This window comes from Oryctolagus cuniculus, chromosome 12 (assembly GCF_964237555.1).
Source record: "Oryctolagus cuniculus chromosome 12, mOryCun1.1, whole genome shotgun sequence".
Lineage (NCBI taxonomy): Eukaryota > Metazoa > Chordata > Mammalia > Lagomorpha > Leporidae > Oryctolagus > Oryctolagus cuniculus.
The window spans coordinates 39,991,412-40,007,575 of NC_091443.1; the positions used below are offsets into that span (position 1 = coordinate 39,991,412).

Genomic DNA, 16,164 nt, shown 5'->3' on the forward strand with positions numbered 1-16,164 from the left:
AGATATTCAGATTTTGTTATTTAAAAGCTTGTGTGTGATTTCCTCTGAGCAGAGAGGGTCAATTCATTTTTAATTTTTCTATTGTATATTTCCCTAATTTTCTACAGTGAACACAAGTTCATTGCTTCTGTGTACTGCACAAGTCCAGCAAATTTATCCAGTCCAATGCCCTGATATTAACACATAGTATATTTATAATCAAGACATATTTATCTGTTTGAAAGACAGAGTTAGAGGGAAGGAGACAAAAAGGGAGATCTTCTGCTTCACTCTCCAAATGCCCACAATGGCAGGGGCTGGGTCAGGCCAAAGTCAAGAGCCTGGAACCCCATCTGGATCTCCCACAGGGGTGTCAGGGACATTTTCCCAGGCTCATTAGCAGGGAGCTGAGTCACATGGAAGCCGCTGGAACTCAAGGAGCATTCATATGGGATGCCAGTGTTGCAAGCAGGAGCTTAACTTGCTACACCACAACATTGGCCCCATGGAAGTAAAATTTTTTTTAAAAAAGCGCAGATTAATTTGTAGCATGTTAAATGTAATTAAAGTGTAGCTAAATTCTGCATTTTAAAAATTCTAGACTGTGAAGCTAGTTTTAAGAGTAAATATGACATATCTGTTTAATCATTTTATCACATTCTCATTACTGTTTTGATTTTTCTCCAAATCATTTCCAGATTGGATTTTTGCTTTCTGACCTTTGTGCTCCTCCCCATAGTGTATAATTTACTGTTGACATCCAGTAGTTTAACAAAAGATGCATAGTTCACAGCAGTTGATTTCTTTCCTAAGTAACTCTTAAAAATTAGGGATCCTCAAATACTTAAGAAAAGATACTAGTATGAATAATGATAATTCTAGATTAAGTACTGATTGATAATATGCAAAATACTTTGTTTCCAAGTGTTGTTATAAAGTGAAAAATTGGAGTCTTGGTAGTGATTTTGAGATTTGTTTAGTTGATGCACTGGTTGTTGCTCTTCATTGCTTTTAGGTAAATCTAACAAACCATTGTGGTTTTATGGGAGGACTACAGAAAAACAAAAGCACTGGATTGACCACTCCGTATTTTGCTACCTCTACAGTAGAAGTAATATTTCATGTATCAACAAGAATGCCTTCTGATTCTGATGACTCTTTGACCAAAAAAGTGAGTACTGATGGAAAAAAAGTACTTTAGAGTTAAAATGCTAGTAATTAAGGAAATTCATACATAAAATATATAATTTGGCTGACCAAATAATATTTCTGGGTATTATACTTTACTCTTCACCCAATGCTATTTTCAAAAAAAAGATTGTTGTATAATATACCTATGTTTGCCTAAAAGAACAATGATGTGATTGAAGGTTATAGTTCTTTTTTAATAATAAATTTTATTGTGCATGTTTGAAGTTTGTTATGATATTATGAAACACACAGAATTAAATAACTATACTGAAGCAAAGGAACATATATATCATCTCACATACTTTTTTGTGACTAAAACAGCTCAATCCCAAATACGATACAATGTTGTTAACTCTCTTCCCCGTGTTATACATTTTATCTGTAGACTTGTTCATCCAATGTATGTTATTTTGTATATATCATTTGAGCTAATATCTCCCAATTTTTTCTCTCCTACTTCCATCAGTTTCTGTGTTTTCTATCTCTATATTTGATCTGTTTGTGTATATGTGTGTGCTTTTTCCATAAAAGACTACATATAAGAGATAATACAATATCTTTCTTTATATGTTTGACTTATTTCGTTTTTAGCATGATGTCTTTCAGGTCCTCTCATGTCAAGGCACATGGCAGGATTTCTTTCTCTCTCCCTCTCTCTCCTCTCTCTCCTCTCTCTCTCCCCTCTCTCCCCTCTCTCCTCTTCCCTCCACTTCCCTCCACTCCTCTCTTCCCTTCCCCTCCTCTCCCCTCCTCTCTGTAATACTTTTTTTTTCTATCAGAGGCAGAAAGACAAAAAGACCTCCCATCTGCTGATTTGCCTCCCAAGTACCCACAACAGCCCTGGTGCCAGAGGCCAGGACCAGGAACGTAGTCTTGGTCTCATGTGAGTGGCAGGAACCCAATCACTTAAGCCATTATTGCTGCCTCCCAGGATCTGCACCAGCAGAAGGCTGGAGTCAGGAGCTGGAGGTGTGATTTAAATCCAGATACTGTGATGTGGGTTGTAGTTATCTTAACTGCTAAGCCAAATGCCCACTGCAGCGCTGAATAATATTCCACCTTGTATATGTTACGTATATCATTGTTTTCTTCATCCATTCACACTTTGACAGTTGCTCAGGTTGTTTTCATGTCTGGGCTATTGGGAATAACACTGCAATGAACATAGGAGTAGGGATATCTACAAGGGAGTGATTTCATCTCTTTTGGGTATTTATTCAGAGGAGGGATTGCTATTTCATATAGTAGTTCTATTTTTAATTTCTTTATAATCTCCATACTGTTTTCCATGCTGGCTGTTCTGATCTACAGTCTCACCAAAATGTACACGATCTCCCTTCTCTACATACCCTCACCAGCATTTATGGTCTCATCTTGTTGATAGTAGCCGTCCTAACAGGTATAAGATAACACCTCATAGTAGCTTTAATTTGCATTTCCTTGAGCATTAATTATGTTGAGTGCCTTTCAATATTCCTGTTGTACATAGGTTTGCTTTGGAGAAATGTCTGTGCAGGTCCTTTGCCCCCCTTTTATTTTTAATCTGACTTTTTTTTCTGCTATTGAGTTATGAGTTCTTTATAAATTTTATATGTAAACTGCTTTTCAGATACGTGTTTTACAAATTTGTTTCCCAGTTTATAGATTGCCTTTTCATTTGGTTGACGATTTCCTTTGTTGTGCAGAAGCTTTTTAGTTTGTATGGTCCTGTTTATTTAATTTTGCTTTTATACCTTTTAAAATCGTGCACAGTTTTTGTATATCCTGTTCTGGTTTTGTCAGTCTTTTTATTTCTCCTTTCAGTTTTGCGAATTTCTGTTTAGATGACATCATATCAAGTGCAGAGATTGCTTCCATAGCTGTGTCTGGTTCTGATGACTATTGATGTTGAAAATCTTTTCATGTGCTTATTTTTGTAGCATTTTAGGAATTCTTTATATATTCTAGGTATTAATCCTTTATCAAACACTGACTTACCAATATTTTCTTCCATGTATGGATCATCTTTTCACTCAATTGATAATGCCCTTTGATGTACAATAGTCTTCATTTTAGTGGTATTCAATTAATTTTTTCTTTTGTTGCCTCTGCTTCTGGGATTAATCCAAAAATCATTACCAAATCCAGTGTCATAAAGATGTTTCCATACAATTTTTTCCCAAGAGTTTTGTAGTTCTAGCTCTGACATTTGGGTGCCAGATTCATTTCAATTAATTTTGGTATATAGTGTGTGAGTTACAGGTCCAGCTTTATTCTTTGCATATGATTATATGGTTTTTCCATCACCATTTATTCTATTCTGTTCTTTGGTTTAAATGTCTATCTTTATGCCAGTCCTGTAAGTTTGATTACTGTAACTTTGCAGTAAGTTTGTTTGTTTGTTTGTTTGTTTTTGACAGGCAGAGTGGACAGAGAGAGAGAGAGACAGAGAAAGGTCTTCCTTTGCCGTTGGTTCACCCTCCAATGGCCACCGTGGCTGGCGCGCCGCACTGATCCAATGGCAGGAGCCAGGTACTTATCCTGGTCTCCCATGGGGTACAGGGCCCAGGCACTTGGGCCATCCTCCACTGCACTCCCTGGCCACAGCAGAGAGCTGGCCTGGAAGAGGGGCAACCGGGACAGAATCCGGCGCCCCGACCGGGACTAGAACCCAGTGTGCCGGCGCCGCAAGGCGGAGGATTAGCCTAGTGAGCCGCGGCGCCGGCCTGCAGTAAGTTTTGAAATTAGAAAGTGTGAGTCCTCCAACTTTGTTATTTTTCAAGATTGTTTGAGTTCTCAAGATCCCCTCAGGTTCCATACACATTTTTTTTTAAAGATTTATTTATTTGAAAGACAATGTTACAGAGAGAGGTAGAGACAGAAAGAGAGAGGTCTTCCATCTGCTGATTCCTCCCCAGAAGGCCACAACGGCCGGAGCTGCACCTATCCAAAGCCAGGAGCCAGGAGCTTCTTCTGGGTCTCCAATTCAAGTGCTGGGGCCCAAGCACTTGGGCCGTCCTCCACTGCCCTCCCAGGCCATAGCAGAGAGCTGTATCGGAAGTGGAGCAACCAGGACTAGAACCGGCGCCCATATAGGATGCCAGCACTTCAGGCCAGGGCTTTAATCTGCTGCGTCACAGCGCTGGCCCCTCCATACACATTTAAAGATGGGTTTTCTGTTTCTGCAGAGGACACTGTTGTTATTATGATACTGCATTGATCACTTTAGATAGTGTTGTCATCTGAAAAAAAAATTATCTTCTAATCCATGAACATAGAATGTCTATTTATGCCATCTTTATTTCAACATTGTTTTACAGTTTTCAGTATACAACTCTTTTGCCTTGTTAAATTTATCCCTGTTTTATTCTTTTTCATGCTATTGTAAATGAATTTGTTTTGATAATTTCTGTTTCAGATTGTTCATTGTTAGTGTACAGAAACGCAGATGATTTTTATTCGCTAGCCTACAACTTTTATTTGTAGCCTGCAACTTTGCTTAATGCATGTAATGGGTCTAATAGATTTTTTTGGAATCTTAGCATTTTCTACATATAAGACCATAGTGTGTGGGTTTTTTTTTAATGTTTCTGTGCATATTTTAATGTTTCTGTGGAGGAACAAGAGCTTGGAGCTCCTGTGCCATCTTGCTGACATCAGACCACAGAAACAGTTTTAGTTTTAATTCTATATTTAAAATTAGTTGGCAACTTACATGTTTTTTTTTTAATATTTATTTATTTATTTATTTGAAAGAGTTACACAAAGAGAGAAGGAAAGGCAGAGAAAGAGAGAGAGAAGTCTGCCATCTGCTGGTTCACACCCAGTTGGCTACAATGGCTGGAGCTGATCCGAAGCCAGGAGCCAGGAACTTTTTCCAGGTCTCCCACGTGGGTACAGGGTCCCAAGGACTTGGGCATAGCAGAGAGCTAGATTGAAAGTGGAGCAGCCAGGACTCAAACTGGCACCCATATGGGATTCTGGCACTGCAAGTGGCAGCTTAACACACTATGCCACAGTGCTGGCCCCATTTATGTGCTTAAAAAAGGAATTAGTATTTTGCTCAGTTATCCAGTGAAGAGAAAGAACTGAGACAGTCACATGACATGACATTTCAGACATTTAAGGGCCCAGAAACAAAACTTTTAAAAGTGCAAACATGTTCATAAATGTGTAAATCTTTTAATGCAGCCATGTACACTTTTCTTTAGTTGTTAAAGTAACTATACCTGTTTTATTATTGAAGAAAATTACCTAGACTGGATAAATGTTTTTTACCTACATAAAGCATTTTTAAAAATTATTTTTAAATTTATTTTTTAAAGAATACAACTTAAGTAAAGTTTTCAACAGGTTTCTCTCCCTCCCTCCCTCCCTCCCTCTCTCTCTCTCTCTCTCTCTCTCTCTGACACACACACACACACACACACACACACTGAGAACTGGTTTTACAGTTAATTCTCAATACAACTTTATTGAGGACAGAAGTCCTGCATGGGGAGTTAGTGCACAGTGACTCTTGTTGTTCACTTAACAGTTAACATTCTTACATAGGACATCAGTGACCACCTGAGACTCTTGAAATGAGCTGCGTTGGCTATGGAAGCCTTTTGAGTCCACAAACTCTGTCAGTATTTGGACAAGGCCATAAGCAAAGTGGAAGTTCTCTCCTCCTTTTAAAGAAAAGTACATCCTTCTTTGATGGCTGCTTCTTTCCATAGGGATCTCACAGAGATCCTTCATGTAGAATATTTTTTTGACAGTGTCCTGGTTTTCCATGCCTGAAATGCTCTCATGGGTCTTTCAGCCAGACCAGGAAGCCTTAAAGGCTAATTCTGAGTTCAGAGTGTTACTTAAAGTGATTGTCATTCTGTGAGTCTGCTATGTAGAATGTTTCCCATATTGGGCATTCATTCCTTTTTAATTCTATTATTATTGCTGGGCACTTGATCCTATCTACTACGTAAAGCATTTTAAAAAGATTTTTGTTTTTATGAAAAACATTTCAAAAAGTAACTGCTTTAAAGTGTTTACCACCTATCATATAGATATGAAAGTGTCAAAATTGCGTTATATAGTGAAGCAGTTGTCAGTTTAGAAAGTATAGATTTCTTATTTTCTCAAGTAGTAATTTAAATCAATTTAAGGAAGTCTACTCTTTTTTAAGTTTTTTTTTTTTTTTAAGATTTATTTATTTGACATCTGCCATTCTATGAGTCTGTTGAGTATCTCACTTCCCATGTTGGATCACTCTCCCCTTTATTTACTCCATCGGTTAGCGTTAGCAGGTACTAGACTTGTCTATGTGTTCCCTTTGACTCCCAGTCCCTTCACCATGACCAACTGTGAACTGAAACTGATCACCTGGAACAGTGAGATGGCATTGGTACATGCCACCTCGATGGGATTGAATTGGAATCCCCTGGTATGCTTCCAACTCCACCACTTGGGGCAAGTCAGCCTGAGCATGTCCCAAATTATACATCTCTTCCCTCTCCCATTCCCACCACCATGTTCAACAGGGATCACATTTCAGTTAATTTTCAACACTTAAGAATAACTGTGCATCAATTACAGATCTAAACCAGTCATATTAAGTAGAACAGATAAAAAAAAAAAAAACTACTAAGAGGGATAATGTATTAAGTTGTTCATTAACAGTCAGGGCTATGCTGATCAAGCCACCATTTCCCATAGTGTCCACCTCACTCCAACAGGTTTCCCTCTTGGTGTTCAGTCAGTCGTCACCGATCAGGGAGAACATATGGTATTTGTCCCTTTGGGACTGGCTTATTTCACTCAGCATGATGTGTTCCAGATTCCTCCATTTTGTTGCAAATGACTGGATTTCGTTGTTTCTTACTGCGGTATAGTATTCTAAAGAGTACATATCCCATAATTTCTTTATCCAGTCTATCGTTGATGGGCATTTAGGTTGGTTCCAGGTCTTAGCTATTGTGAATTGAGCTGCAATAAACATTAGGCTGCAGACCGCTTTTTTGTTTGCCAATTTAAATTCCTTTGGGTAAATTCCAAGGAGTGGGATGGCTGGGTCGAACGGTAGGGTTATCTTCAGGTTTCTGAGGAATCTCCAGACTGACTTCCATAGTGGCTTGACCAGCTTGCATTCCCACCAACAGTGGGTTAGTGTCCCTTTTTCCCCACATCCTCGCCAGCATCTGTTGTTGGTAGATTTCTGCATGTGAGCCATTCTAACCGGGGTGAGGTGGAACCTCATTGTGGTTTTGATTTGCATTTCCCTGATTGCTAATGACCTTGAACATTTTTTCATGTGCCTGTTGGCCATTTGGATTTCCTCTTTTGAAAAATGTCTATTGAGGTCCTTGGCCCATCTCTTAAGTGGGTTGTTTGTTTTGTTTTTGTGGAGTTTCTTGATCTCTTTGTAGATTCTGGTTATTAACCCTTTATCTGTTGCATAGTTTGCAAATATTTTTTCCCATTCTGTCGGTTGTCTCTTCACTCTCCTGACTGTTTCTTTTGCAGCACAGAAACTTCTCAATTTGATGCAATCCCAATAGTTGATTTTGGCTTTGACTGCCTGTGCCTCCCGGGTCTTTTCCAGAAATTCTTTGCCTGTGCCAATATCTTGAAGGGTTTCTCCAATGTTCTCTAGTAACTTGATGGTGTCAGGTCGTAGATTTAGGTCTTTAATCCATGTTGAGTGGATTTTTGTGTAAGGTGTAAGGTAGGGGTCTTGTTTCATGCTTCTGCACGTAGAAATCCAATTTTCCCAGCACCATTTATTGAATAGACTGTCCTTGCTCCAGGAATTAGTTTTAGATCCTTGATCAAATATAAGTTGGCTGTAGATGTTTGGGTTGATTTCTGGTGTTTCAATTCTGTTCCATTGGTCTATCCATCAGCCCTAAAGGCATTCGGAGCTGGCTGAAAAGCTCATGAGAGTATTTCAGGCATGGAAAGCCAAGACACTCTGGCAAAAGATCTCTGCGAGTGAGATCCCAGTGGAAAGAACAGGTCATCAAAGAAGGAGGTACCTTTCTCTGAAGGGAGGAGAGAACCTCCACTTTGACTATGACCTTGTCTAAACAAGATAAGAGTCGGAGAACTCAGAGGGCTTCCATAGCCTTGGAAACTCATGACTGGAGCATAGGGAGATTACTGATGCCATAGACAGGAGTGTCAATTGGTAAAGTCAACAACAGGAGTCACTGTGCACTTACTCCTCATGTAGGATCTCTATCCTTAATGTGCTGTACATTGAGATTTAATGCTATAACGAGTACTCAAACAATATATTTCACTTTGTGTTTCTATGGGGGTGCAAACTGTTGAAATCCTTACTTAATGCATACTAAACTGATCCTCTGTAAAAAAAAAAAAAAAAAAAAGAAAGAAAGAAAAAAAAAAAAGAAATTATCAATTCCCAACTTGACTCTCACTGGGATTAAACATGACAATAGGTCTGCTCTGATTTCATCATCATTTAAAAAAATCATCTATTATTTTTCACTTTATGTTTCTGTGTGGGAGCAAACTGTTGAAATCCATACTTAATGTATACTAAGCTGATCTTCTGTATATTAAGATAATCGAAAATGAATCATGATGTGAATGGAAGGGGAGAGGGAGTGGGAAAGGGGAGGGTTGTGGGTGGGAGGGACGGTATGGGGGGGAAGCCATTGTAATCCATAAGTCGTACTTTGGAAAATTATATGCATTAAATAAAAGTTTATAAAAAAAAAAAAAAAAAAAAAAAAAAAAAAAAAAAAGATTTATTTATTTGAAAGAGTTACAAGGAGATAGAGGGAAAAACATATTTTCCATTCATTGGCTCACTTCCCAGAGGGCTGCAACAGCAGCCAGGGTTGGACCAGGCCGAAGCCAGGAGCTAGAAGTTTCTTTTGTATCTCCCACGTGGGTGCAGGGACCCAAGCACTTGGGTCATCAGCTGCTGCTTTCCCCAGATGTGTTAGTAGGGAGCTAGATCAGAAATGGAGTAGCTGGTACACAAACTGGAACCCATTTGGGATGCCAGTGTCACAAGGGGTGGCTTAACCTATACCACAAGGCCAGCTCCTCAGTAGGTACACTGTTAATGTCAGACTGAATTGGAGGAACATTCCTCTTAGTTCTGCATATATGAATAATATAGTCCTGTAATACCTCCTGATATTTTTTACTACTATTCTCCTTCAAGAAATAATAGCACCTTTTATGTCCAGCAGAAAAGAATATTTACCTGCAGGATCTTGTAGTTCAGTATTACTAGTCTAAACCTTCTCATAAAAATAAACTTGTAAACATTAATTTCTCTACATGTGAGTTTTCCCTTTCCCTGTTCTCTATTCTTGCCCTTAATCACCTCAGAGTTCTGCTATGAAAGATTCTTCTAAATAACAGACTTTTATTTTAGTTCTGTCATAATATCACTTTCTTTTAAATAGGTTAAATGTTTAAACTTAATTTTAAATATTTAAACTTAATCAAATAAGCTAGTTGTCTTGTGTCACTTCTTAATAAAAAAATCTTCTGTATTGGTATTTTTTCTCTTGAATTTAATAAATTCCACATTAGTTGTAATAAGTTGAGGCCTATAACGTGTGTCCTATTACAGATAAACAATTGGATGTCATTAGGTTGTCCCCCAACCTTTGTACATATATCTTTAGGTGTGTTAATCCATTCAGTAGACACATTAATGAGCACTGGTTGAAGTGTAATATTGGAGGAAGTAAGGATTGTTGACCTCACCATGGAGTTTAATACCTGTAATTAAATTAGATAGTCAACAGTCAGTATAAAGAAATAGCCATGCCTCTGGCAAGCTAGAATTATTTATGACTCTAGTTTTTTATTTTAAACTTGGTGAGAGAAAATCATTTATTTAAATTTTAAAGAACCTAATTTTAGTTCTGACTTTTATTTAAATTATCGTATGGTATTTTGGAAGTTATTTTTAGACAGTTTTATTTTCTCAGAATGAGAAGGAAATGTCCTTGGATCTTTTTAAGGGTAGCGTTTTTCTCTCTTGTAAAGAGAGGGTTTTTTTTTTTTTTTTCAAAGTGTAAGATAGTAACAGACTTTCTACAATGTATAGTATACTTTTTGAACAAATCAAACAATCTAGCAAACTCTCTCCTAGAAATATTATACCACCATATCAAAAACCCTGGTATCACCCCAATCCAGGCATCTGTTTTATAAATTATCTCTCCGTGAGGAAGACTGATAGAAAATGGTTAAAAATAATTCCCACTTAACGGGGTGTATTCGCCCCTAAAAATCAAATGTGCTGCAAGCATTGGTATAAAGTGTTCACGGAGCCGCTCTCATTTCATGTCTCCTTGTTCTAGTCACTTGCTGACACTCTGTTTCATGGGTAGCTGACTTGTCCTTTTAGAAGTTTGATGAAGATCAAGTTGAGATCATCATAACATACTTAGTTGGATTCTCTAATCTATGTTTCATTTCTTAGATTCCCTCCCCCCAAAAGAGGGGAAAGAAGCACTTCATTTAAGTCAGTTTCCTCTGAAATACTGTTAGGATAATGGGCAGCATTTCTTTTTCTACCGTAAAATTTACTCAAAGTAGTTTGACCAATAAGTGATCCTTGTAGACTGCTTGGTCCAATTTTAAATATAATTTTATATAGAAATAGAATTAAATATAAAAAGGGCAGACATGTAGTTCAGCAACTAAATCATAACTTGGGACACCCATATCCCATATCTTATTACCTGGTTCAAGTCCCAACCACTCAGTTTCCAATCCAGCTTCCTGCTGATGCCCCTGGGAGGCAGTGGTGATAGCTCAGGTAATTGAGTCCCTGCCACCCACATGAGAGGCTGGGATGGAGTTCTGGGCTTCAGGCTTTGTAGGCATTTGGGAAGTAAGCTAGTGAATGGGAGATCTTATTTGTGCACATGTGCACTCTCTCTGCCTTTCAAATAAAATGAAATGAACTTTTAAAAATAAATACAAAAATTAGACATGTTTATTTAAGAATATTAAAATGTAAGATACAAAGGGCCAACACTGTGGCACAGAGAGTTCAGCTGCACTGCTTGTGATGCCAGCATCCCATATGGGCAGCTAGTCGAGTCCTGGCTGCTCCACTTCTCATCCAGCTCCCTGCTAGTGTACCTGGGAAAGCAGTGGAAGGTGGCCCAACTGCTTGGGTTCCTGCCACCCACATGGGAGACCAGGCTTCTGGCCACGGCCAGGACCAGACCCAGCTGTTGTGGCCATTTAGGGAGTGAACCAACAGGTGGAAGATAAGTCTCTCTCTATCTCTCCCTGTCTTCTCTGTCACTGTACCTTTCAAATAAATAAAACACATCTTTTAAAAAGTAAGATCCTTTCCAAGAATCTGTATGTTAAATGTAGTTGGAGAATGATAGTTTTTTGAAAATTTAAAGAATAACTACATACTTTTCATTATTTCAGTAAAAGTGAAAGTTTATTATTATAGTGAATAAATGCCATGAGTGGTAGCCATTGTGGCACAGCAGAATAAGCCATTACTTGAGACCCTCACATCCCATATCGGAGTGTCTGGGTTTGAGTCCTGCCTCTGGTTCGCATCCAGCTTCCTGCTAATGTGCACCCTGGGAGGCAACAGATAATGACTTGAGTACTTGGGTCTCTGCCACTCATGTGGGAGATCCAGATGGAGTTCCTGCTTCCCAGCTATTGTCTGTCCCAGCCCTGGCTGTTGTGGGCATTTGAGGACTAAAACAGCAGATAGAAGATGGGTGGGGTGGGGTCATCCAGCCTGTGGGCAGTCCAAGGCCTGTGAAATCATTAGGTCTGGCCCTACCAAGGCAACTGCAGGTGGGAATCAAAATTCAGTAAATCCATAGCAGGCTAATTTTCAAGTGGATAATTTTGTATTGCCCAATGAATTATGTTATAACTATCCAAATGGCGTTTGACAGAAAAAAGGTTCCCCACATCTGTTCTAGAATATCAAGGCCATGAGGACAAGGACATTGCGCTGGCTTTCATTTATTGCTGTATCCCTGGCACCTAGAAGCAGGCCTATTGGTGTTTTGTTGAATGAGTTACCATAGCTACCATAGCCACAAATCAAAAGAATTATATACAGACATCTTTATCAAAGAGACATATTTAAATAAATGTCATAAGTGCTAATAGAATTCAATTTTTATGCTACATAACATGTAATGATAGAAAAAGATTTGCCAACATTAGTAGCTTTATCTTGATAGCCAATAGTAGTTGTAGAATGCTTACTCTATGCTCATGCATAGTATTAGATGTTGTGTTTGTTGCATTCAAGAAACTTAATTCTTGAAAGTGAGCAATCAAGACAGTAAGTTTATATAAATACATGAGTACAGAATTTGAGAGCTACTCATAGTGAAATACAATGCTGTCTGGAAGGCGGGTGAAGCAATATAGTGGAAATACTAGCTTTGATTTTGTAGCTGTTGTCAGTGGGATTGATCTTGGAACTTCTTTCTCAGCTGTGGCATTGTCTGTGTATACAAAGGCTGTTGATTTTTGTGCATTGACTTTATATCCTGCTACTTTACCAAACTCTTCTATGAGTTCCAGTAGTCTTTTAGTGGAATCTTTTGGATTCCCTATATGCAGAATCATGTCATCTGCAAAGCTGGATAGTTTGACTTCCCCCTTCCCAATTTGTATCCCTTTGATTTCTTTTTTCTTGCCTAATGGCTCTTGCTAAAACTTCTAGGACTATGAATAGCAATGGTGAGAGTGAGCATCCCTGTCTGGTACCAGATCTCACTGGGAATGTTTCCAACTTTTTCCCATTCAATATGATGCTGGCTGTGGTCCTTGATTGTGCTGAGAAATGTTCCTTCTATACCCAATTGCAGCATGAAAGGGTGTTGTATTTTATCAAATGCTTTCTCTGCATCTATTGCAATAATCATGATTTTTGTTCAGCAGTTTGTTAATATGATGTATCACATTGATTGATTTGCAAATGTTGAACCATCCCTGCATACCAGGGATAAATTCCACTTGATCTGGGTGGATGATCTTTCTGATACGTTGTTGGATTCAATTGGCTAGAATTTTTTTTTTTTTTTTTTTTTTTTTGACAGACAGAGTGGACAGTGAGAGAGAGAGACAGAGAGAGAAAGGTCTTCCTTTGCCGCTGGTTCACCCTCCAATGGCCGCCGCTGCAGCCGGCGCACCGCGCTGATCCTGGCAGGAGCCAGGAGCCAGGTGCTTTTCCTGGTCTCCCATGGGGTGCAGGGCCCAAGCACCTGGGCCATCCTCCACTGCACTCCCTGGCCATAGCAGAGAGCTGGCCTGGAAGAGGGGCAACCGGGACAGAATCCGGCGCCCCAACCGGGACTAGAACCCGGTTTGCCGGCGCCGCAAGGTGGAGGATTAGTAATTGGCTAGAATTTTGTTAGGATTTTTGCCTCTATGTTCATCAGAGAAATTGGTCTGTAATTCTCTTTCTTGTTGCATCTTTTCCGGGTTTAGGAATTAAGGTGATGCTTGCTTTGTAGAAAGCATTTCCTCTCTTTCAATTGTTTTGAATAACTTGAGAAGAATTGGAGTTAGTTCTTCTTTAAATGTCTGGTAGAATTCAATAGTGAAGCCATCTGGTCCTGGACTTTTCTTTGTTGGGAGAGCCTTTATTACTGATTCAGTTTCCATCTTGGTTATGGGTCTGTTTAGGTTTTCTGGGTCTTCATGGCTCAATTTAGGTAGGTTGTATGTGTCCAGGAATCTGTCCATTTCTTCTAGGTTTCCCAGTTTGTTGGCATACAGCTCTTGGTAGTAATTTCTGATGATTCTTTTTATTTCTGTGGTGTATGTTGTTACATTTCCTTTTTCATCTCTAATTTGATTGATTTGGGTCTTCTCTCTCCTTTTTTTGGTTAGGGAAATACTAACTTTGAATTTCTACAGATATGTAAATACTTCTTGAAGTAACTGCCTAATCTAATTAACTTTTGTGTGTTCTTCAGCTTTTACTTCAAGCACATTTGTAGATTAGTATTCATTGTTATTTGCATTCAGAGAAGAAAGTATAGAACATCTGTATTTTTAATTATTTATTTATTACTTGGTTATTTTACGATTTCCTCCACTGAACTCAGAACCTTGAGAGCTCTCTGCTGTTTTTACTCAGCATTTTTAAAAAATTTTATTTAATTTATACAAGTTTCATTGTATTTGTAAAAACTAGCACAGAGCATTCAGTCAGCTCTCACTTAGGGTTTGCTGATGAATGAGATAAATCAGTAGGCAGGAAGGAGGGAAAAGAGAGGGCCTGTTAAGAACTCATGGATTGGGGCCAGAGCTGTGGCATAGCAGGTAAAACCAGCATCCCATGTGGGCGCTGGTTCGAGACCCAGCTGCTCCACTTCCAATCCAGATCTCTGCTATGACCTGGGAAAGCAGTAGAAGATGGCCCAAGCCCTTGGGCCCCTGCATCCATATGGGAGACCTGAAAGAAGCTCCCGGCTCCTGGCTTCAAATCACCATAACTCTGGCCTTTGCATTCATCTGGGGAGTGAACCAGTGGATGATAACTCTGCCTTTCAAATAAATAAATAAATCTTAGAAAAAAGAACTCATGGATTAGTCCAGGAACAGAGGTTGGCTAGCATTTGAACTAGGACAATAATAGAGGAAATAGGAAGGAAAGTACAAGAAAGGAAAGTCATACTCTTTTTTAAGAAAGGAAGAGCTTGTTAGAGATGTAGCAAGGAAAACAAAAGAATCAAAGAACTCTCAGGTATTGATCCTGAGTGATAAAAATTAGGTATTGGGTGCTTTTAACAGATTTTGTTAGAGACGATGGTTGACAGGAATCTTAATCTCTAGCTCCAGCTGAATTGATATTTTATGGCACTGAAGAAATCTAGAATTGACTCTGGAATCCCTATTGATAATCATGGAAAATGTGACCACTGCCATAAAATAGATATCTTGGTTCCCTTAAGCTGCTATAACAGAATAACACAGACAGGAGGACAGTTTATTCAATCAAGAGATACTTATTTCTCACACCAAATGTCTGGTGAGGGACCACCTCCTAGTTCACAGGTAATGGTCTTCTGGCTGTAACCTCAGTAGTGAAAAGGGCAAGTGACGTTCATTCCTTATAAGAGAGACCATGTGATCTAATCACTTCCTCTAGCCCCCCACCTTCTGATACCACCACATGGGAGCTAGGATTTCAACATAGGAACTTTAGGGGAACACAAACATTCAGTCCATAGCAATGGGCAAACATTTTCACAAATGATCAGAACAGGCAACAGACCATAGAAATGGCCAAGATTCATGAGCTCCATGTCAATTGGCAAACAGGATTATTAAACAGATGGTTTGTGAACACTTAGATAATGAAATAGTGATCACTAGAAGCCACCATGAGTTCACCATAACAAATCACATCAAAATAACTTAATTTGTTTTAATAGGATTACTAGATCAGGGAGGGCCATAGACCATACAAAGCATTTAACTAAATCATTTGTTATACACAAGTTGAAGAAATGTGGTCTTAATAGTTCAGTAAGTATGTGGATGACAGATTATATAATCATCATCTGAGCATATAAATTATTTAACAAAAGGCAAAATAGGGAAGTGTTAAAGTATGGGTTCTGGAATCTTGGGTTTGCCACCTACCAGTTGAATGACCTTAAGCAAAGTACTTCTTATTTCTAAGCTTCAGTTCTTCATCTGTAATTATAAGAGTTCTAATAAGCATATTTATCTTGCATTGTTGTGAAAATTAATTTCACAAAGCACTTAGAACAGTAAGCACTATAGTACCTTAATAAATGTAGGATTTTTTTAAAAAAATTTTATCTCTGACATATAAAATGACATGTATTTATGGGATACCAGGTGATGTTTCAACACCTGTATACATTGTATAATGTCCAAGCTGGCTAAGCATATGTATCTCCTCAAGGATTTTACATTTTTTTTGTTGTTGAAAACATTCAAAATCCTTTCTTCTTATTTTTTTTATTTTTAGAGAAATGTAGAGTACATCATCAT

General features: G+C 38.5%; 1 protein-coding gene across 8 annotated transcripts in view; it reads left to right on the top strand.

Annotated features, from left to right (window-relative positions):
• The window catches only part of RALGAPA1 (Ral GTPase activating protein catalytic subunit alpha 1), a 269,311-nt gene that overhangs the window by 206,820 nt on the left and 46,327 nt on the right, over positions 1–16,164 (top strand). For all 8 annotated transcript variants that reach the window (XM_051822764.2, XM_051822761.2, XM_051822766.2 and 5 more), the window contains one exon: positions 995–1,150. In XM_051822764.2, coding sequence (XP_051678724.2) covers positions 995–1,150 — 156 coding nt within the window. The remainder of the gene's footprint in view (positions 1–994; positions 1,151–16,164) is intronic.